This window comes from Lagopus leucura, unplaced genomic scaffold (genome assembly GCF_019238085.1).
Source record: "Lagopus leucura isolate 7727_CA_CO unplaced genomic scaffold, USGS_WTPT01 Super-Scaffold_650, whole genome shotgun sequence".
Classification (NCBI taxonomy): Eukaryota; Metazoa; Chordata; class Aves; order Galliformes; family Phasianidae; genus Lagopus; species Lagopus leucura.
The window spans coordinates 170,645-192,900 of NW_024962253.1; the positions used below are offsets into that span (position 1 = coordinate 170,645).

Here is a 22,256-nt window from a genome sequence, read left to right on the forward strand (position 1 = left end):
CCAATGAAGAAACAAAAAATGATGATAAATCCCAAAGACAGGAAATTTTGCTTTTAGTCATTTACACATTGATAAAATAAAGCTTTGAAATATTTTCCCTGCAATAGTTACAATAGAAATATTTTTCCTTTCCACCATCACAACATTTCTCTGCTGTATAATAAATACCTCTTTTGCCTGGGAACTTAAGCCCAGTATGAAATGAGAAAGACAAAAGCAATCAAACTAATTCTCTAGCCTCCTTCCCAGACATGTTTTACGAGGTTCACTGAGATTTATTTTCTTCCATTTTGATCTCTTTCATTGATCTGCCTTTTTCTAATGTCACAGCTGCCCATTTCTTCATTCAGAATAAAACCCTAGCCTACTGTAACTCAGGCCATTAATTGTGTATCCATCATATCGTGAAACTTTCTTCTCCATTTCAGCCCTCTGTGGCTAGCAAGATTTGGGCTTCCCCATGAAGCTACAGGCTCTTTCCTTCTTTAATGTCACTTTCATTATCTGTCTCAGAAAAGCCTGAGGTATGTCAGGGGAGATCTCTCAGTGACAATCTTTGGCTCTCCTCAGCTTGTAATGAGTTATTAGAGGCTACCATTAAAAGTACATTAAAAGTGGTCTGTCTTGGGACTGGTGCTCTTAACGTCTTTATCACTGACACTGATGATGAAATTGAGTGCACCCTCAGCAAGTTTGCTGATGACACCAAGCTGAGTGGTGGGGTTGGCACGGTGGAAGGAAGGGATGTCACTTAGAGGGCCCTCGACAGGCTGGAAAGGTGGGCCTGGGTGAATTTAATGAGGTTCAACACAGCAAAGAGCAAGGTTTTGCACTTGGGCCGGAGGAATCCCAGGCATCCATACAGACTGGAAGGAGCAGTCCTTGAGAGCAGCCCTGCAGAGAAGGACCTGGGGGTCAACAGGTCCTCAACATGAGCTAGCAGGGTGTGATTACAGCTTGGAAAGCAAGTGTTATCCTGGGCTCCATCAGAAGAGGGGTGGCCAGCAAGGACAGGGGGGTGACTGTCCCTCTTTACTCTGCTCTTGTGAGGTTCCATCTGGAGTACTGTGTCCAGGTCTGGAGCCCCCAGTACAAGAAAGACAGAGAGCTGTTGGAGAGGTCCAGAGGAGAGCCACACAGATGATCAGGGGCTGGAGCACCTCCCCTACGAAGACAGGCTGAGGGAGCTGGGCTTGTTCAGCCTGGAGAAAAGAAGGCTGCAGGGTGACCTCATTGCAGCCTTTCAGTACCTGAAGGGAGCCTGCAAACAGGAGGGGAAACAACTCTTTGAAAGGGTAGATAACTGCAGGACAAGGGGAAATGGTTTTAAGTTGAGGGAGGGAAGAATTTAGGTTGGATGTCAGGGGAAGTTCTTTACAGAGAGAGTGGTGAAGTGCTGGAACAGGCTGCCCAGAGAGGCTGTGGATGCCCCGTCCCTGGAGGTGTTCAAGGCCAGATTGGATGGGGCCCTGGGCAGCCTGGTCTGGTATTAAACGGGGAGGTTGGTGGCCCTGCCTGTGGCAGGAGGGTTGGAGATTCGTAATCCTTGAGGTCCCTTCCAACCCAGGCCATTCTGTGATTCTGTGATACATATAAATGTTGTCAGAGGTATCACCTGGGGGTTTCCCAGCTGAATGCCAGAAATAAGATTTCAGGGACAATCAGACACATTGTTGGGTAGCACTTTGTACACAGTTGGATGTTTCTGCTTGGGAAAGCATTCAGAGAATACAAAGCTCATCTCTGGGGTCTGCTGGCTCTCTATGGACCACAATTACCCAAAGGTCTCCAGTAAATGCAGTTCTCCATTCTACAGTCCTTCTTCTCTCTCCTCTGCTATCCTTTTTTATCTCAATAATCTTTCACCCTTCACTTAACCACAACTGACGTGAACACTGCTCATCCCATATCCCTGGAATTTAAACTCAGCAAGATGCAAGACCAGAATTATTACATGGCCCTTTGTGCCTGTTTATGCCAACCAGTTTGCCTTCGCAGTTGATGACTTCTTCAGTATACATTTGATGCCTTTTAACTCAGTGCTCTGTGGAGCAGGAATTAGGTTCTGTTGCAAAAATGACTGTTAAAAGTATTTTTTTTTTCCTTTGGATTGAACTTAAGATCAGCCTCACTGATGCGTTCCCCTGAGCAAAAAACCTTCACATCTGCCAGTGGAAAGAGCAGGTATCTTTGTACAGAAGAAAAGCATGAGCAGCTTACAGCAGTAATAAAGGGAAACTGAGCTCTGCTCTAGGGACACTGGACACCCTCTTCTCTTTACAACAGTCTAGAATTGAATTTCTAAATGAGATGCTTTTTTCTTTAGTTTTGCCACCTTCTGAAATTGCTCAAACTCTGTGATTCCGTGACCTGAATTCAGACACCCTATTAAATTGCTCTCACCATAACCCTCACCTGGCCCTCACTGATCATCAGCCTTTTATGTTTGAATAGAAATCAATACAGAGTGAACATTATTGACTTTATAGCTAAACAGAAGCTCTTGGTAACTGATTAAATTCATAACTCTTAAGGGAAAAAGATGTAGGCAAGGATGGCTAATGCATCCATAAGTGAAAGCTTTTGAAATTAGACAAGGAGCTTAACTTGATGCCAGTACCTTACAGGAATTCTAAAAACAACTCTCAAATTTTTCTGTATTTCCAACAAGGAAAATAGGACATAACTGCATTCAGAGAGACACAGAGACTTCACTTTGGGACACACCAGATTATCCAAGGGACACAGCTTCAAACAGTGTTTTGGTACCCAGTATTGAATGCTGTCAGACACATCAGCTATTCAGTGAGACTGATCATAAGGCTTGTGGTATTAAAACTCAAGGTATTGAAGACTGGGGACCAACCAGAAAAACAATTAACAATTGCTTTTTTTTTTTTTTTTTTTTTTTTACAACCCGGACTTTGAAAAAATGAAGTAGCTCCAAGATACACTAATGTTAACATTTCTTGATCCAGTCTTTCCAGTTTTCATTGGATTCTTAATCTTCATATATATATTTCAGCAACATTAACTAGCCTAGGCACGTAGCCTGCCTGCTGCAGGCTTCAAAAGAGGGCAGGTCAGTAACACTGAGCAATACCCAGTGACGCGATACGCTTCAAGGAACAAAGCTGCTCAGATAACTGCTTTGCGGCGCTTCTTGCCCATTTTGCTAATCCTCATCAATCAGTGCCAATCTCTGTCAATGTGTCTGCAAGGAGAAGTTATTTTACTGCCGTGCCGTTTGTCATCAGTGCTGGAAAAGCCTAATGAAAAACTGGACAGCTGCTTTCTCTGCCAAGTGGTATTCTTGTAAACAAGACGCTCAAGAAGTTATTAGTTATTCATGGAAAACATATTGCAAAGTTTTACAGACAGCATTTATTCCAGGTGCAGCTATAGGGAAATGAGGCGACTATGCTTAGATATTGTGTACTTTTGAGAGAAACTGCTCACAACAGGATTGATTCAAATGTCAAGGACAGAAGACGAGGGATAATTAAGACTCCTATGAATTGCTTCTGCTTAGCTTTTGACAAACACAGCTGGAAAGAGGACAGACCTTGGACAGCATCAGTTTTCCAGGTCCTTTCTGCATCATTAATTTTACCTTCCTAAACTTTTTTGGAAATCTGAAACAGGTCCACAGTCTGCAACATGGAGATTTTGAATTTCCTGTTAAAGATCTGTGTTTTTTTTCCCCAGTAAAAGCATTTGGAAAGAGATCATCAGCTGATTCAAGCCTAATTGCTAGAAGCCAAAGGAACTGTACTGATTTATATTCCCAGAGACTCCAACTATCACACTGTAGGTCTGCTACTGCTCCGTTGACAAAGTTAGGAAACAAAAGCCTACTGTCTTTTGAATTTCAGTCCTTTCTTGGAAAACGTATCATTACTCGGGCTTATTTTCTGAGACACATTAATGCAAGGAAGTTTTATCTGACATTGTACATTCCTTTCTTAAATCTTTTATCTTCTATATTCAGCAACAATGAGACCTGCCCCTTTGTTAGCAGCATTTAAGTTCATTTAAAAAGCTTCACCAACCTATCAGAAATCGGACTTTTTTAGGTGCCACAGCATACTAAACACTGAGGGAATAGGTTTAAAAGAGGAAATGAAGAAGAGGAAATAACATCCTCTAGGTACAAAGGTCTGAATACATGTGCAGGTCACTGACCATCATTTTACTGAAGGCTAAGAAAGCTTTTTCTCCCCACCAAGACAGCCCTGGATTCTTTTGAACCTAGCAAGCACAAGGGAGAGGTTTGATTTAAACTAATACAAGCTTAGAAAGTCTCAGAAAAGCTCTTAAAAAGCTCTACACTCTCCTCCAAGAATCGCTTTGGACTATTCACAGGGAAACCTAAAGAACAGTCAGTTTGGAAGTCATATGTAAAATCTGTCTGCAGCTTAAGGAAAATTTGTTTTTATCCTGCACCATGTATTCATTTAGTGAAGAAAAGTCTGACGAGTTGGGAAAAGCACAGCAGGAGCGAGCAGTGGAGTGTCACATGAACGGCCACAATGTGCCGTGTGAAGTAAATAAAGGCAGGCTTTGGAGGAATCATTTGTGTGTGAATTAAGCAACTCCTCATTGACCTGACCAGTCACTGATGAAACTATCGCTTTGTTCCAAGGGAGAGAGAAAGAAATATAACTCTAATCTGTTAATATCCCCAAGAGCTGTGTGCTGAACTTCAAAATCAGGATTCCCAGATAGCTATGTTTGCATATCCACTCACCCAAGACAGAGAGTGTTTAATTAAATGTTGATCTTTACTTAAAACAAGCGAGGCATGAAGTGCTCCGTGAATTACAGGCGATCATGTTGCTACTAATCTCACAACACACCACCAGTCAATACCCAGAGAGGCAGAAGCCAGTCATCTGAGAGTCATTAAGGCACCTGCCATCTCAGTCCATCAGTGCCAGGCTACCAAGTGCCCTATCTGCACTGCATCACTCACACACAGTAGCTGCATGCTGTCTCATCTGAGCCCCACCCTACAGAAAATCTTTCAAAAGCAGCTCAGAGTGGAAGGGAAAAGATCAGGTTATCTTCCCCATGCTAAACTAATTTACATGGAACAGATAGGACTGGAGAATAGCAGGCACTAAAGCACCTTGCAGTGACAGACTCACGCAAAGTTAGAGATACTGCAGTGTGTAGAGGACCTTCTACCTGAGAATGCCTTCCGTGACCACCATCAGAAACATATCACATCTCTAGCAAGTTTACAGAAAAGAGAGAAATTAAATATTCCAGAAAAGGGACTCTTTCAATCACGAACATCCTCTCCACTTAAGGTCTGTGGAAATGTTCTTGGAGGAGCCCGAAACCAGGGGTCTACTGAACATACAGAGGTATCATCAGGACTTTCTCCTGCCGAGGGCTGGGAGGAGAATGAGTTACATTGCTGAGACCCCATCCCCTCTAAAGACTGCTTCTTAAAGCAGTTCAACAGAAAGAAACAAATTTCATCTTCTTAATCATTTTTTCTTCCCTTCTGGATTGAAAAGAAAAACAGATGATCACTCCTAACCTGAGCTCGGAGCAGTCTTTAGCAAATTTATGCCTCACACTGATTTTGTGCTTAGCAAGGATGACAGAACCGTATCCCGGTGGTTCTGTTTAAACTCATCATCATCGAGGCCAGACGCAACGGTGCTCTCAGAGCAAAACATCCTTACTGCAAGTTGCAGGTTTGCATCATTAATCTACATGCTGCAACCCAAGAAATTCACTCAAATTATTTAGGCAACTGCTAAATAGTGAAAACCACTATTGTTCTATTCACTACTGGGATGAAATAAATTAGCGTTAATTAGTCACAGACCACAAGTTCTCTCCAAAACAGATGAAAAGAAGTCCTGGATCATTTCCAGATAATGAGGTTATGGTTCAAACTTTACACTGCCTACAACTGAGTGTCATCTCCAGAGCAGCTGGGTGTGCATGACTGACATTTAATCGATTGCTGTGGCTTCTCAGAATTGGGAAAGAGGTTAATCCTTCATTGCTAAAAAACGTCCCCACATTAATGACACACATTCATTCAGCACGTCCACACAGCTGAACAATTATATAAAAGACCGCTCTGAAGGAAAACTGGACACACTTCCAGTTCCCCAACTTCAGAGATAGAGAAACCATGCCAGCCCATACTGATGTTAAAGCACCATGGAAGATGTAATTAAAAAACAATGCTAAATTAACCACTTTTATGCAGAGGAACACCTGACCAATGCATGACAATAATTAGGCAAAGTGTTTACAGGCATTGTTCTAATGCTATGAAGCCAACACTAACTGCCAAATAAGCCCTCTTACACAGTTTTCTCTAAGGGACTACAAATCAATGTGAGTTGATATAATTGGCGACTCCTGTTAGATCATGGATATTGAATTGTTTTTCTGTTTTTTCTTTCTATAGTGTGCTCTGTATCTTGCTAACCCACTATAAATAGAGCTGCTCTCTTACTTTAATAGATGAGTTTTTCCATCCTAGAGCAGTCTCCGTGCAGACAAATTTACCTGGACAGATGACTCATTAGGCAAGGAGCTGAGTTACATGGGGAATGGCAACACTTTCTGCTATGAGTCAGGAAGGAGAAAATGCTTTACCGTATGGTCTGTAAGAGGAGGCAGCACAATCAGCTTCTCCATGGTATTCATTACCACCCTCCAGAGCTCTTTCAGCACCCGTTTTAGCACTGTCTTTTCACACACAGTTGCAAACAGTGTCAGGCTGCGGGGAGAGAGCAAGAAATGAGTAAATTCAAAATGCAATTTCCAAGGTATAAGGAGATGTGTATGGGAGAACCAATGTCCCACCCAATGCAGTTTTTCATAACAATTGCTCTAGAGGTAAATAAAAAAAAAGTCTTCCTTTTTCATAAAGTACAGTATGCCTTCGTTCTTGGAGCTCTAGGGCTAAAGCCATTGGGATTACTGACATCTTTGATCTTAGCAATTTCTGTTTATGGACCTGGAGATTATGCAGGATATCACTAAATTGTTATTTGGAATACTCTCATCCATAACAGGCACAACCAAGCTGATTCCTCTTAAGGAACTTCCTGCTGCGTGGGGCTTACAGAGTAAAAAGGAAAAAAAATATACAGATACGAAATAATGGGTTTATATCTTCATGGGTTCATTATTACGATCCTTATTGAATAACTGAATGAATACTGCCCGTACTATTATGCACCGTTACTGCAGAAGTTTCTGTCTTTGATAGCAGTTGAAGTCCTTAAATGAAAACCACCTCAGAGCAATGACAGGACTAATCTAAATATTGTTGCAACTGGATTCATCAGCAATCACCTACCATATGTTTATTATCTTTCATATAAAGCAGAATGCTTTATCTCTCTGTGGATTCCTCCTTTACTACTGTGCAGGCTACCAAAAAGGCCAAGAAACATAAGATTTTCTTTGAAGCCCAACAATCACTTCCAATGGCATTTTGTAACCACACTGGGAGAGCTATAAAGGAACTCTGCAGCCACTAACAGTGCACAGATGGTAGCCAGCTCTTCTACAGAATGTAACATAGATTTCCTATTTTACCCACAGCCAGTTTGTAAACGAGTGAAACCGAATAGGAATAAGATTGATGTGGGTAGGATGCTGGAGGCAAAAAAAATGATTTTCCTTCTACAGAACAGGGAAGAATATACTCTAGGCTTAGACTATGACTTGTGCCATGGTTATATGAAAAGTCTGTAGCACCCTAAGCTTCCTCTGATTCAAAGGAAGGCATCTGCTGAGGATCAGTGAAGGCATACAGGGAAAATGCTCAAAAGAGAGGGCTCCTAGATAAATGCTTGCTGCAAAGGGTCACTTACCACATGGTAACAAAAAAAGAAAAGAAAAAAAAAAAGATGAGATGATGAATTAAAAAAACAACAAACTTATTATTTTAAACGTGTAGGTTTTCATTTCTCTCACAGCATTTGATAGGAAAATATCAGGCCACACCTTTCAAAATAAAGAACTGCTGTGCAACAACAGGAAGTTTAACTTCATACTAAGAGAAAAAATATCCTTTGGTGGACTTAGAGCTGTTAAGAATTATGTGCAGATAGCAACAGAAAGTCCCTGAACAACTGAATAATGTTGCATTGTGTTAATGGCAACAGTTAATTAAAGCAATGGATCTACAGTTCATCTGAGTCAAGCTTGATCTGCAGAAAGCTTGTGTACATCACCTAGCTCAGAAGTGTATTTTATAGTCAGAACAGCACTGGCTATTGAATAACAGGCTGTGTATATATCCAGTAAGCATTGCAGCATGCTTGCTAATTGGCTTTAGAGTAGTTTGTATAGGAGATACATGTAGAGTTTATGGTGTGCACCAGTCTTTTCCACTACCTGATCAGCAGTGCATTTTGCTGATTGCTATAACTGCCAGAGGGAAAAAGGGAAATGAGGGTGAGATATGGCACTGAATGTAGATTGAAGAGATTATCCATGGCATGAGAAAAAGACAGATATGGGAAGAAAAACCATTAATCTTTCCTGAGAATTCACAGGCTGGACAACTCAAGAGCAGCTCAAGAACGTGGAGCTATTCTTCCTTCCCCCACCGCATTCCCAATCTGATGCAATGTATATGTAACATGTATCTGAGCACTCACTTTCCATCCAGGAAATCCATTAATGGCCTCAGGACATTATCTGCATCTTGTGCAACCGTGTTTCTGGCATTTGCAGGAACATTTCCTGTCCCTTTCACTTGACAGAGGATATCAGACATCTGCTTGACACATTCATCAATACGAGCCTGAAAGCTGGGCAGGTAAGAGAAGCAAAACCAAGATTATCAATAGCAGATCTTGCCACTGGTACATAAAGGAAAATATTACAAGTCCATAAGCTAGGCACTCAGTTATACACTCTTCCTCCCTGAGATCTGCTCTTTATTTACTTACTAATATCTGTTGCCAAGAGGCATGCTATCCAGTTCCTCATGACCCATCCAAAGTCTTGAAGATCACAGAGACAGCCTGAAAGCAGGTACTGATGGAAACCAGTCCGCTGCCATACAGGCTGTGTTATACCAAAATGTCAAACTGGGATGTGGGGCTCAGTTGCACAATGAGCACGCTGTGCTCATCGACATGCAAGAGGCATACATAAAGCACAGCTACCTTTCTATCTTTTACTGCACAGAAGAGGTTCAAAATGAAATAATACAGTGGTTAAATATGATGAATAGCACAACAGAACCATCAACATATCCACTCAGAGAATAAAAGGAAACACTATGACATTTTAAAGAACAATTTCTAACCACAGACATGACATTTAGTTATCCACTAAAGGCACAGAAGCTTGCATCAAGGAGGAGAAACCAGTGCTAGTAGCTCAGGCAAAGATTTAAGAGCAGAAACACCTGCTTTATGTAAGTGGCACGAACTCTTGTGTGACTCATTAGGGCACCCATGTATTGGGTCCCAGCATAAAACTCCCTCTGCCATGTGGCTCTAACCTTCCTTCCCAGCCCATCACCTCTTCCTTTTCCTGCAGTGCCACTCTCCAGTCTTGTGGCATTTCTGCTTCACTTCCAACCTTTATCTCCCTGGAGCAATTCCAGACTGATGGCGTGTTCTCTGCATGCAGCCTCCCCTTCCATCTTTCCTTCTCTAACAGACAGGAGCTTGCAGCAACCAGTTGTGGCTACAACAGCTTAACCAGAAGAGTAAGCCACATCAAATACAACAGTACCAACAATCCCCTGTACTGCTGGCAGTCCTTATTCTGTTGCAGGGTAATCTCATACCACAGTTCTTCCAAACAGCACACTGGCTGTGAAACCCTTGCTTGAAGACACTGCAAGCCCCCTGTCAGGGAATTAAAAATGATTCTTTTCAAAAGTAAAAGTTAATGTGGGGCAAAATTATCACCAATTACAAAAAATGGTGAAACAGTCACTGTGGCAACGGTTTACCTGAAGCTCTTGCACACATACAGGTTGACAGGAGCCCTTGGCAGCAGAGAGTTAAACCAGCCTAACCTCTGCAGTCAGACAGGGCCCTCTGCTCCCCCACTCCCGCAGGAATTCCTTTCCTCACTCCTGTCACTTCCAAGAACAAAACAGCAGCTAGCCTTGCATGAAGCATGAGCCCTTTCAAGTTTCCCCTTCTCTGTTGAAATCCTTTAAAACACAAAATGCTTCTGTTTGTAGACATAGCCCTCTCTCAGCACAAAGGTGGCAAGGTGCTCCAGATACATGCTGCTTTCCCAGCAGGTGCAATTAGCGCACGCAGATGAAGCATGGTAAGATCTTCAGTGTCAGGTTGCACAGTGTTGTAGGAGCAGATGTTTACAGCTAGGTATAGAATATCGTGCATATCTGTCTTACCTCCCACATTTACATCAGAAGCTCCTGCTTATGTAGTGCACTGCAGCTTCGCTTTTCATTCCCTATTACTGCTATGGAATAAGTGAAGCATCTGAGCTGTGTGACTGGTTAATCTCTTGCTGGCACATCTCTCAAACTCTCTATGGTATGTATGCTGATGCTGAATAATCTCTTTAAATCATATTTGCAAATGTCAAGATGGTACCCTAATTGTCTTGTAGCAATGACACCATGGAGACAGGTTTCAGATACTAAAACTCAACCCCTAATGAAGATTTCTCACTCATCCTCCACCTAATTATGAATCTTATCGATTCAACTCAGTTACTACTCAGATCTCTCCATTTCTTGCTATACCATCCGTTACTGGCAATGGGAACTCCCCATTAGCTCTGTCTGCTCAAATCCAGATAAAGGCTGACAAATCCTACCACGATTTTTGGTCCTAAGTACTGCAAATCCGTAGCCTGTAAGAAGCCAGCTTGGTACAATTTGCCTTATTTCCCTTACCCAAGTTTCTGCTATTGACTGTATGTGCCTGTATTAATCTTGTTATACAGCACAACATGAAATTAATGGGGTTTATCAGGAGAAACGGTTGCTTTTGAAGATCAGTTGGGAAACCTGTAATTCTAGATTCAGTTTAACTGACATTTTTATGGCCCACTCCAAAATTTATATTATAAATTCAAGCACATTTTCATCCTCAGGTAAAATGCATCATGATTTGAAGTAAAATTTAATTGCCATCTATTACTCCAGCAGTTCACTGAAACACTGCAACGAGTCAGTCTCAAATTCTAAACCTTTTCCCTTTGTATTCAATACTCATTTAACAATCAGAAATCAGTGAGCTGTTTCATGCATGTAGAGCAGAACATTTAAACAAGAATGCTCTTCATAAATGCTAAGTTGAAAACAGCTTTCCAAGCAATAAAAGAGCAGACAATTCTGTTACTGACAAGCACTGCTTACAGAAAAAAATTCTTTCTGTGTAATTCAAATACATTTTACAGTTGAGAGAACTCTGTTTCTTAGCATAGGAATACAGAAAAGAGGGACTTACAAAGATATTCCTCACTCTCTTATATGGTCTCAGTATTTAAAAGACCATGAATTTATGGGAAAAATACAATGTGGTCAACATAAATTTTTCTGTTCTTTATCTGACTAAGTGAGATTAGAGAAGGATCTAGAAAGGAGCGCTTCATGAGCAGGGACCTTGTTATACTCACCTGTTACCAAACACTGCACTCAGTTCATCCAAAACGTTGTTCAGCTTCACCTGGAGCTCTTTGAGATGGTCGCTTGCTTCTGCATCCAGCTGTGTATGAAAGAAGGGCACTTAGCTTGAGCCCAGAGGGCAGTCTGTTCTCCTTTACACTGCTCTTGTTCCCTACTGAGATCACCCTTAACAAGCAGGTAAACCACCAACACTGGACTTTACCAGCTGGGATCCTTTCCTCCACTGCCTCCTGCTCTTAAAGAAGCCACAAAATCATCAACAGATACTTGTCCAACCAAACAGCAGCAAGGGCTGTCTCTGGCGCCAGCATTCTCATAATCCTCTTCCTGATATTCATAGAGTTAAGAAAGTGAATCTGCATTCCCCATGGCCAACAGAGCAAGCAGGCTGAGAAATCAGCAAGTACTGATTTATGGCCTCAAGCTGCACCAGGGGAGGTTTAGGTTGGATATGAGGAAAAACAGAAAGGGTTGTTAAGCACTGGAATAGGCTCCCTGGGGAGGTGGTTGAGTCACCATCCATGGATATGTTTAAAAGCTGTTTGGACGTGGTGGTCAGGAACATAATTTTAGCAGGGGGGGTTGTTAGGGTACTATGGTTAGGTTGTTGTTGGACTCGATGATCGTTAGTGTCTTTTCCAACCTGATCAATTCTATGATTCTATGATTCTACTGCATGTTACCTTGGGTTCATGGGTCATTTAGTCATTGTAAGTCTAGACTGGATGCTATTTACTTGAGTAATTCTCCATGTAGCCTTGAAAGACACTATTTCACCTTCTGCCCTGCTGTCAGTATTCAAGCTTAAAACTAAACCAGCCACTGCTCCCAGATGATTGGACACAGCTATTCTGAAAATCCACAGTATCACAGCAATAACAGTTGCACACTTAACAATTTTTGAGCACAAGCAGCTCCACTTTCACAAAGATCTGGACAACTTTTTCAGTGCAACTAATCAGAAGGGACTTGACCAAAAAAACATGTAGAAGCACCCCAAGCACTAAATGGATGCTGCATACGCTGTAAGGAAAGCGTGCTGCTTTATAACCAGCCCAATGCCATCTGTTTTTCCATTTAGCAGTGCCCTGTACTCCAGCTGTAGTCACCCCTCCAGCCTTGAAACAGCCAATTCTGACCAATCCACCTGTGTGTGCACGTAACACCCCATGATGAATGCTTTGAGACCATTTGCCTTGAAAAAGTGATTTGTAAAACAGGTTTTCTCTTCTTACTGTAGAGGAAAAACTTTCCAGAAATGTTTGCATTCATTCCTACCTCTAAAGCAGATTATCTGTTTACCAATGTAATGGGCTAGATGCCAGTACAGTGGCTAAAAATCAGTTCAGATTTTTACATTACGTTCACATATGCAGGACTTGAACATGACAGGAACTCACATTACCGTACTCAGTGCTGATGCACTCTTTGTATTTCTCAGCTTATGTTAGGGAAAGACAAGCCTTAGGGGACACAGAATCTGATCTGTTCATTTTCCTTTGGAAGGTGGCGTGGAAAACTATCAGATGCTTAAAACTATGCAATGAAACTCCTGGATCAGAGTTCTGAAGAACAGAGAAAAACAAGCAAGAGATTGCTTGGGCCTTAGAACTTTAGGTGCTAGCCATGATTATTTTTCTTTTTTGAAGTGAATTTGTATCCCTATGATTTTTAGAGCTCCCTCATTACAAAGGCAAACTAAAGATAACATCATGCCAATCAGTTATTCCAGCCAAACTCGTGGATAACAAAACAAAACCAGCATCTGTTGGTGATGCAATCTGTGACTTGTTTTACCAAATGTGACCTGGACTCAGCAATTTAACAATCTCCAAGCTTCTTCTTGCTATCATATTTCTTGATTGTAATCTGGTTTTCTTCAGGGCAGAAGAAAGGTTAAGTGCTACATCTGGGACTGCAAAAAGAGAGAGCTGAAGCAATGCTTTGCCAAGGGGACAACACCATCACCTGTGGTGACAAACGGCCTCTCCTCCAGACTAACAGCCCACAGCTTTCTGGGTGCAACTGGTAAGACAGCTTGCCAAATTTACCTTTCAGGCACCCAACCTTACCCTTGTGAAGCAAAGTCCTGATAGACATTCCGGTTCAGCAGTCACCAAGGGTGCTGTCATTCTAGAATGCCTGTTTGCTCCAAACAATTGCTACTACAAAAGGAGAAAGAATCTATACTGCATGTTATTGTTTGCTAATCCCTAAGTATTAACATGATTTGGCTTGAAATTAAACATCAGAGAATTAACTGAGTGATTTAAGCCCATTAGAAAGGGGCAAGTAGATTTCACATATTAAATGACATATCAGTCACAGAGTCCCTGTAGCACACGGTGTAACTGCAAATTTTGCCAATATGGAGAAGCAGTGATAGCAGCGTTCAAATAGAACAGTCTCCATTCTGCTGTTCAGCCAATGAATTCTAACTATATCAGCTACCACTGATAGCAGGAAATTCCACTTGGACTGCATGATAGATCTGGCAGGTAGCATGAAGCAGTATTATGCAGTTGGGTCACTACATCACTACGTCATGACCAGATCATTTCTATTGGAAGCTATCACTCAGCAGGCTTACTATATCCATTCTGTGGGTGTACTGGAGATGATTCAGAGGAAGAAAGCTAACAAAAAGTTCTCTGCTCAAAACATATGAGAGTACCAATGCCAAGGTGGCTTCTGATCCCTAAGCAAATGCTCCAGGTCTGTTAGAAATAAAGGCTGCCATTTGCATGGTTGTACGTTGAAGTTGAATGTGTGTTATGGAAGGGTGAGGAGCAAGCAAAACAGGGAGGCATTAACTCTGTATCTACATTTCTAAGTAAAAAGCAGAATCTCTTCATTTTCTGTGACTATTTGAGGACCTGGGCTTCAAAGTCTCATCTGAGCACATTCAAGGCTCGAACCTTCAAGGTATCTGCTTATTTGGTAAGTGATATTTACACTGTTAAGAACTTCATTTAAAGTTGATCTTTTATGGATGAAACTGAACCCACAAGATTTGTTCTGATGTGCTTCCAAATTCTCCATGAGATGCCACTCATTCTTGCTTGGTTTCTGCACACAGTGATGAAGCATGAGCAGCCAGAATTGGAAGGGTGTTTTGCAGTTGGAGAAACACAATTTTCTCTTTCTAGAATGCAGTGGATGTTAATCAATTTACATCTTAAAGCAGGAGAGCCTGTCATATCTTTTGGTCTGATGAATCAGCAAGCAGAGAATCTTGCTCTGAACTCCTACTTTAGGCTTACACAGGTTGTACGGTTTGTCTGGCTCCAGTTTAAGGTCACTGACTGCTGTTCTGCCTCCCCAGCTAGCAATGGGAGCTCTTCTCTGCAGAGGTAACTGGGCGCAAGTACATGCTGGACATCCCTAAAGGGATTTTCTGCACTGAACTTTCAAGCATCTCTCCTCTTTCCTACAGAGTTCAAGAGTAAGAAGCCTGGTGAGCTGCATCCAAGCAAGATTTTCAACAGTAGAGAGGCCTTAGTTATGGCACATGGGAGGGTAAAGAGGAGCAACCAGGAGGTGCCATAAATCCTTTGAGAACTTTCCTATAAAACCTTGGCTGTTTCTAAGTTCTCCTCTAATTCATGATTCAGGTAGGCAACTTAGGACTTAAAATGTGGAGTAACACTGGCTAAGCATTAAGAAGAGAGTTTCCCAGAGCATTAATTGTACAGCTTAACTTGTAACTGAAAATTAAAATTGCATGATGATAATCTGCTGCTTCTTGATAGCTAATGCTCTGGGTTCCCTAGGCAGTGCTCATCTCCAATATTCACTCTGTACACTTGACTTCAAGGGGAAAAGTGCAGAAATGTTTTAAGCTAGGTTTCCACAGCACGTATAGACCCAGCAGTGGGGAAAACATAAGAAGCTTTTAATTTCAGTGCTTATGAGTTCATAATTTAAAAAAAACCGAAGGAAAATAATGGGCTATAGAAAGCAGTTTCTCACAAACAAAATGAGAATAGCTTATTGTAGTATCACAGTGTACAGACACAAGCCTCTAGGAAAGCTACAGTGGTGGTTAGAAAATGCAGGTCACATCAGGTTTCAGTAGGTAATGTATGAAGAAATAAATGGGGCCAAGATCAAGAAACACAGCAAAGAACCTATACAGCCCATTTTAACAAAGAACAATCCAGTTTCAAATTTTATTTATGTACAATTATGTACAGTTTCTGCCCAGCACTCATTTGCAATTCCACTGCCTATTATGCTTTTTATGCAAACTGTAACTCCATATATTCTGCCTTTCCAAAATCTGCATCAAGAATGTATGGAATGCCTCTGAGCCACACTGAAGCTGTTCTGATCCTGTGAGATCAACAGATCTCAGATAGGAAATAAAATATTAATGATGAATGCTAAAAGTAATCTAAAATACTTTTTCCTATGAACTAAAAATGTATGTGTATGTTCCTTGGGATCTCAAGCAGAGACAAAGAGAGACATTCTGCAGAGAGGTCTCTGATGCACTGATGTCCTGACCTTCCCAACTAGTAATGTTCCAGGATCACACGATGTCACATATGAAACCAAGAGACAATTGTTTGCAGTTTTTTACCTTCTGAGCAGTACAGGTTGGGAAAGAATATGAGAAGTGAGGACAAAAAAAATATTCCCCACATGCAGAAAAAAAAGAATAGGAAGGCACTGTATTCAGGACTCAAATTCCATGAGATAGTACCAAGTAAGCACTTCCCTTTCATGTTATGCCATTACACTGCATGGTGCCTACAGGTGAGCTCTGAAGCAAGAAAACGACAGCATGCTTGTTGACGTGCTACGTTTCCAAAGCAGTTGTCTCACCAGTTGACACTGGTCAATCTGTACCAGAAGAAGGACTACTCCAACTGCAGATCTGTTTACTCCCTCAAAACAAAGGATCTAGCAGATTTCAACTCAAGAAGCAAAGCACTACTTAGTCACCACGAGGAAAATCCCTAAGGAAAGCAAACAACTCAGGCACCTAGCACAGCACAAGATGCTTCTGGTAATCAGTGGCAGCCTAATGAAGTGGAAAGCAGCATTTGAAAGGAGAAGAAAAAAGGCCACTTCCAAAAAACAGCTCCCTAGCATGTTTGTCAGTTTTTATCCTACATGTTTTATCACTCACAGTTGGAGTTCCTCTCCATTTTTTTCATCCAATTCCATTATTTTTTCCTGAAGAAAAACGTGTTTAGTTACCATTGTTATTGCAATGAGGAGCATATATAATTTTATTTCTTGATGTAGAGGTAAGAAATTAAGATTGTTGAGATCACATGTGAAAGAATAAAAGCAGTTTCCCTTGCACCATGGGGTAGATCTTTTTACTGAGATTTCTGCAACTTAGAATTCTGCCACTAAACACCAGAAAGATTTGAAACAGCATGCAAGCAAAAACTGAGCTGCCCATCAGCAAAGTGAACTTTCCTCTTGGCATACAGCTCACAGCACAATTCTACCACAACACAACCAAAGAAAATGCACTTAGGCTTTGAAAACTATTTTTTCCTAACATCAGAATCAGCAGCCTTTTCTTCAGCTTCCTGAGTCTTGAAAAGCAATGAAAAAGAAAAGAAAACAAAACAAAACACACTGATTACATCATAGCAGAAACAGTGATTTAGAAGAGAAAAGTCTCATTTCTGTACAAATGGCTGTACAAGAACAAAGAACAAAAACTAAGAAAGGTATTTACATTCATGGACACATCTGAGTATCCTACCAGTTCAGAACTCATAGATTTGTTTGTCTGCATACATTAGATATTGGACATTTAATGCCAGAGGTACCATTCCACATTTATATGCCATGGGAAAGGACTTGATGTCTACAGTTCTCAGACATATCTGTCTTTAGAGTTGTGAAACCACCAGCCATGCCCACATTTAGCCCATATAAGCACAGTATATACCCTGTTCTTTCCTCCTCCGTGCTGCTCTGTGCCCTGAAACATTTGCTCCTACATCTTACAAAAGATTTAGAAGAAGAGTCCTCAGGCAGGCTGTCCCCCTCATACTTGCTACAGTGCCAGGTGTCACAGGGCTCTCCTTATGACTACAGCCTGCATGTACAATATGATGCAAATAACCTGTTAACTAGCAGCACAGTAAGAATGAGTAATGCTCCGTCTCTTAGCACTCTTACCTCCTTACCACCCATTGCTTCAAACATCTTCTCTAGCTGCACTCTCAGCTGCTGGATGTTATTCATCAGGATGCAGGGCTGGTGGGACAAAAGCAGGTGTCTGTCATGGCTCAGGGTGCCAATATATTTTCAACAATGGTACAGTTTGTGCCTTAGCACCCTCCCTCAGGTGCCACCGAATCTCAGATTCTCACAGTGAAATAATAGGGAAAGCAGAAAAATTTTCAGCATTCAATCCTAAAAAAAAATAAAGCCCTATTTTCTGTAGTTTGAAATGAGATGGTCAGTTCCAGAAACCCCAGATCAAGGAGTTCTTCACCTTTGTATTTTCCCTCTTAGCTTTATCACAGACAGAACAAGCTCATAAAAAATCCCTGTCAGGAAAATGTTGGACTCCCTCCACTGCTCCTGCCAAGCTCTACTAGAGTCCAAACTGTATTGCTTTCAGCCTCTTAATGCTGCACTGTACTATCTTGAATGGTGTAAATCCCAAAAGTGGAACTGTCAGCCAGAGCTACTTTGAAGCTTAGCTGGGTTCTGCCAATACAAGTCTGAGAGCAACACTCAAGGGAGCCTTAGCAATAGCCCTGTCCTCTGCAGTTACATTCCCTAGTGCCTGTGTGTGAGGTAGAAATCACACCATGGGACAGGTCCAGGGTTGACAAGTACTTGCTTATTCTTTGTTGCTTGTTTGATTTAATATTCTGAATTATACTTAATTTCAGATTGCACAGCAAGATACTTGGATGAATGCAACAGTAAACCATAAGTGCTGCTCTGTACCAAATCTGGGGAGCGACTTGTTCCATTTCCCCCCTTTCCTTTTTTTTATCACCTCTGTGATGTATGGCTCAGATAGGAAGAGTAGTAATTAAAGTGACTCTGCAGATCGCCTTCACCTTACTCTACTTTAAAGCCAAGCCAGAACTCAATCCACAAATGTTTAGGATAAAAGCAATGCTACACTGTCAATGAGGTCAAGTACCCAGTATGAATCTTTTTTCATCAGAACAATTATGTGATTCCTGTAAGTGGAAGTGAAATCCAGCATGACTCACCAGTTTCTCCTTGGAACAGTAGGACTGGAAGCTCTTGGAGAGGATGTCAGCATACTGCATCAGCACTTTCCCAATAGTCTGTGAAGACAAGGTGTGCATGCTCCTCTAAGCAACACAAGGGATCTCCAGGAAATAAAATCAAAACCCAAGACAATACGGTTTTGCATCCACTAAGGGTAGACAAACATCTGATGTTGAGGGTATTACCTTAGCAAACCTCCTATTATAATGAGCAACAATGACAGGGTCTGGGCACTCCAACTTCTTAATGATCTCAAAGCTCTGATTTAGTTGGGTGAAGACATCCACCACTGAGCAAGAGAATAGAGCGTGCTCAGATGTTTGCTGGAACTAAAGCAGAAATACAAAGAGTCACTCTCAAATGGAAAGATCCAAAAGACACCAAATTCATGTGAGTCTCTGTCATCTGCAGTACTGGAGGCAAGACAATTATACCAAAAATCACCAATCCCTCAGAATTAGTCAAAAGTTCTTGAAAAGGCCTAGAGAAGCAAAACAGACAACTCTGTTAGGGCCATAGTTCACTGTCATTCATCAACTATGACAAGATAAGCATTAGGAAACATAGCATGATGCTGAGATGCACGGCTTGCCTGTCAGTTCACAAGGAAAGTAAAAGAAAACAGAGTTCTTTTTACATTTTCTTAAGATATAAAGGGAATATCTATATTAGCATCACAGTCTACATCGCCAAGAGTCACTAAAACTGGATTGCTCTTGTTCTCCATTGGGAATACTTGGCAAACTAAGATTCTCTGTCTGTGGATTAAGGTTACATTCCCACTGCATGACTAAGCACATGCAGTGTGCCTTTTGTTTCAATTATGTATCTCACAAATACAAAGAGAAGAGAGAACACCAATCAACTGGTTGACAGATTAACCAGAAAAGAACAAAACACAAATGAATGAAACGCATCTTGCTATTAAACAACATCTTATATAGAAAAGTCCTACAAACAACAAGTTTCCCCAGTAGTTCAGCATGCAAAAAGGGCTGCATTCTCCATTTGCATAATAACTGAATTTACAGTGTTATTTGGTTCTGGGCACTTGAGTATGCAGCACTGAATCCTTCACACAGAGCAACCTACATACCCCATCTTTCTTATCTCTCTCCAGAGCACCATGCAGGAACTCTAAGGAAACATCTTCATTTTCATCCAGCCACTGCATCACAAACTGCTCAAACCACCTGCAGGAGAAACAGGAGAGACAGTAAGCTACAGCAAGAAACAGAGCATTCCAACCCAACTTCACGCGAGGGACATGACTTTCCCTGCAGCATTCAGTAAGTGTTTAAATGAACTAAATGCCCTCAGAATAGTACTTTCCCTTCCTTGCTTTCCTAGCTTACTGACAGACAGAGGTGTTTTTTCAGCAAGCATTGTGAAAGCTTGCTGCTGGCACTTTTCTGAATATTGTTGTGTGCATGTACCATTAAAGTTCCTGAAAACACTCCTATTTCTACAAACTATCTGGACCAGACTCGCAGAAGACAGTCCAGCCTCTGTAGACTGTTGTTCCTCCCTACCTTTCTTTTTTTCTTTTTCATCATTCTCCCTATTTTTCTTCTTCCTTCCTCATGAGGAACTTCTTCAACTTGTTATCCTCTCAGAACACTTTTATTGCATTTTATTCTCCTTTCACCCATATGCCAGACAGTACAAGGAAGATGTCTGTACCCGCAACCTGTGTGTGGCAACAAGGAAACGCACCATCCTACTGCCCATTTGGGGCCTGCCATCCTTCACACAAGAGACACAAATGAGTACAGGTGGAAGAAAAGCCCCCTCTCCAGGGCCCTTCCACCCCTTTATCTGCAGATACAAATATATTTCTTGACTGCCATGAGGGAAAATCAAGGCTAGAAATATTCTTCTCCACGCCTTCTCTAGAACATCTTCCTGTTTTTTGGCCTGCTAATGGCCCTGTGAGGATACTTCAGAGTACCTCTAAGTGTAGAAGGCTTGCAGGAAGCTAGCCAGCCCTATTAGCAGGTTTTTATTGTTTTTTCTCTACAGACGAACAAACTGGTTCATACAGAAGCACTGACATCCTTGGATGCAGGGATGACAGCCCTGGAGCAGGGATGAGTCCCCGAGACAGGCAGCTCTTCAAGTAGGGCAATAATGTTTGTCTCTACCTTCTCCTTACTTGGAAATGTAAGCTAAATGTTGGACCACAGTCCAGGAATCTACTGAAACTGCTGAATCTTGGAGAGAAGCTTTACACTTTAAAGCTTTTTTGTGTAAAGTTTTACACAAGCTTTTACTTCTTGGGGAGAACTGGCATCTGGAATTACAAATTCCACTAACAAGAGACTTATACACAATCTTGGTTAAAATACTGTCAACTGTTTGAGAAGGTGCAAAGCATCTTCAGCAGTGGGGTTTTAGCGTTCATCATCAATTTGTTCTCTGCTCTGTGGGATATATCCATATAGTTCAAGGGGAAGGATTTTTCTTGCTTGTGTTTCAGCAATACAGCACTTAAGGCTTTGCTTAAACATTTGTCTAGGGCAGATAGTGTGCAACTGCCAACTTACTGCAGTGGAAGCAAATCTTAATTTCCAGTATTAGTAAACAGTATTCACAAAACAGGGAAAAAGTGCCCATGTATAATTTCAGTCCATACAAAAAATTGCAACATGAGCTTCACAGAGCACAACCTCCTCGAAACAAGCTGCTGTTTTCATACAGATTGTGCTAATTATGGGCCGAGTTTGCAAAGAACATGAAAGCATGTGCCAGACATGAGAGAGAGATCAAGAGCAAATTCATAAGCACAGCATACTAGATACCCTTAAATACTCTCTACGCCTTGAAATATGAAGCACATCAATGCTAATACAGGAAATTGTAACAGACAGTTACAACCAACAGCAACCTGTCCATGCAGCACCATTAGCAGAGACAGCAGCAGTGCAATGATGTCACAGACATATGAGCTTTCCATCTTTTCAAAAACTTCCTTTTAAATGGCTGTTTAAGCTCTTTTTCAGTATTTGTGGGAGCTTACTGCAATTTTCTTGTGCTTTCAACATTCAGCTTTTAATTCCAATAGTGTACTTTGAAGGTACAGATCAATCCTCTGAAGAGAACTGGGCAGTTTAGAAGGAAGCAAGAACACATCTTCTACCACTTTCAGAGCTCTGAGACAGTTGGTGCTTCACATCACGTAGCTCAGTGTACAGAGAGGATTACTTGTCTGTGACAGAAGCCACCATTTTGCTTCTGAGAAGTGAAACTACTTCCTGGCTATCATTCACCCTTGGTGATTGCACCATATCCATAAGAAAGGGCCGTTCTTTGTTGAGAATAGACACTGCACATTTTTATGGCTACCGTACACTGTCATATCAAATGAACTGCACAGTCTTACCAAATTGTCTAGACA

At 41.4% G+C, this 22,256-nt stretch overlaps 1 protein-coding gene across 4 annotated transcripts in view; it reads right to left on the minus strand.

Annotated features, from left to right (window-relative positions):
* UNC13B (unc-13 homolog B) overlaps positions 1-22,256 on the minus strand; it is a 203,271-nt gene that overhangs the window by 16,460 nt on the left and 164,555 nt on the right. For all 4 annotated transcript variants that reach the window (XR_006177289.1, XM_042862318.1, XM_042862317.1 and 1 more), the window contains exons 27-33: positions 19,956-20,052; positions 19,045-19,188; positions 18,838-18,915; positions 17,780-17,857; positions 11,617-11,705; positions 8,655-8,807; positions 6,634-6,757 (exon numbers count right to left, since the gene is read on the minus strand). Coding sequence is in view for 3 of the 4 variants with exons in the window: in XM_042862318.1 (XP_042718252.1) it covers positions 6,634-6,757; positions 8,655-8,807; positions 11,617-11,705; positions 17,780-17,857; positions 18,838-18,915; positions 19,045-19,188; positions 19,956-20,052 (763 nt within the window). In the remaining variant the exon portion in view is untranslated. The remainder of the gene's footprint in view (positions 1-6,633; positions 6,758-8,654; positions 8,808-11,616; positions 11,706-17,779; positions 17,858-18,837; positions 18,916-19,044; positions 19,189-19,955; positions 20,053-22,256) is intronic.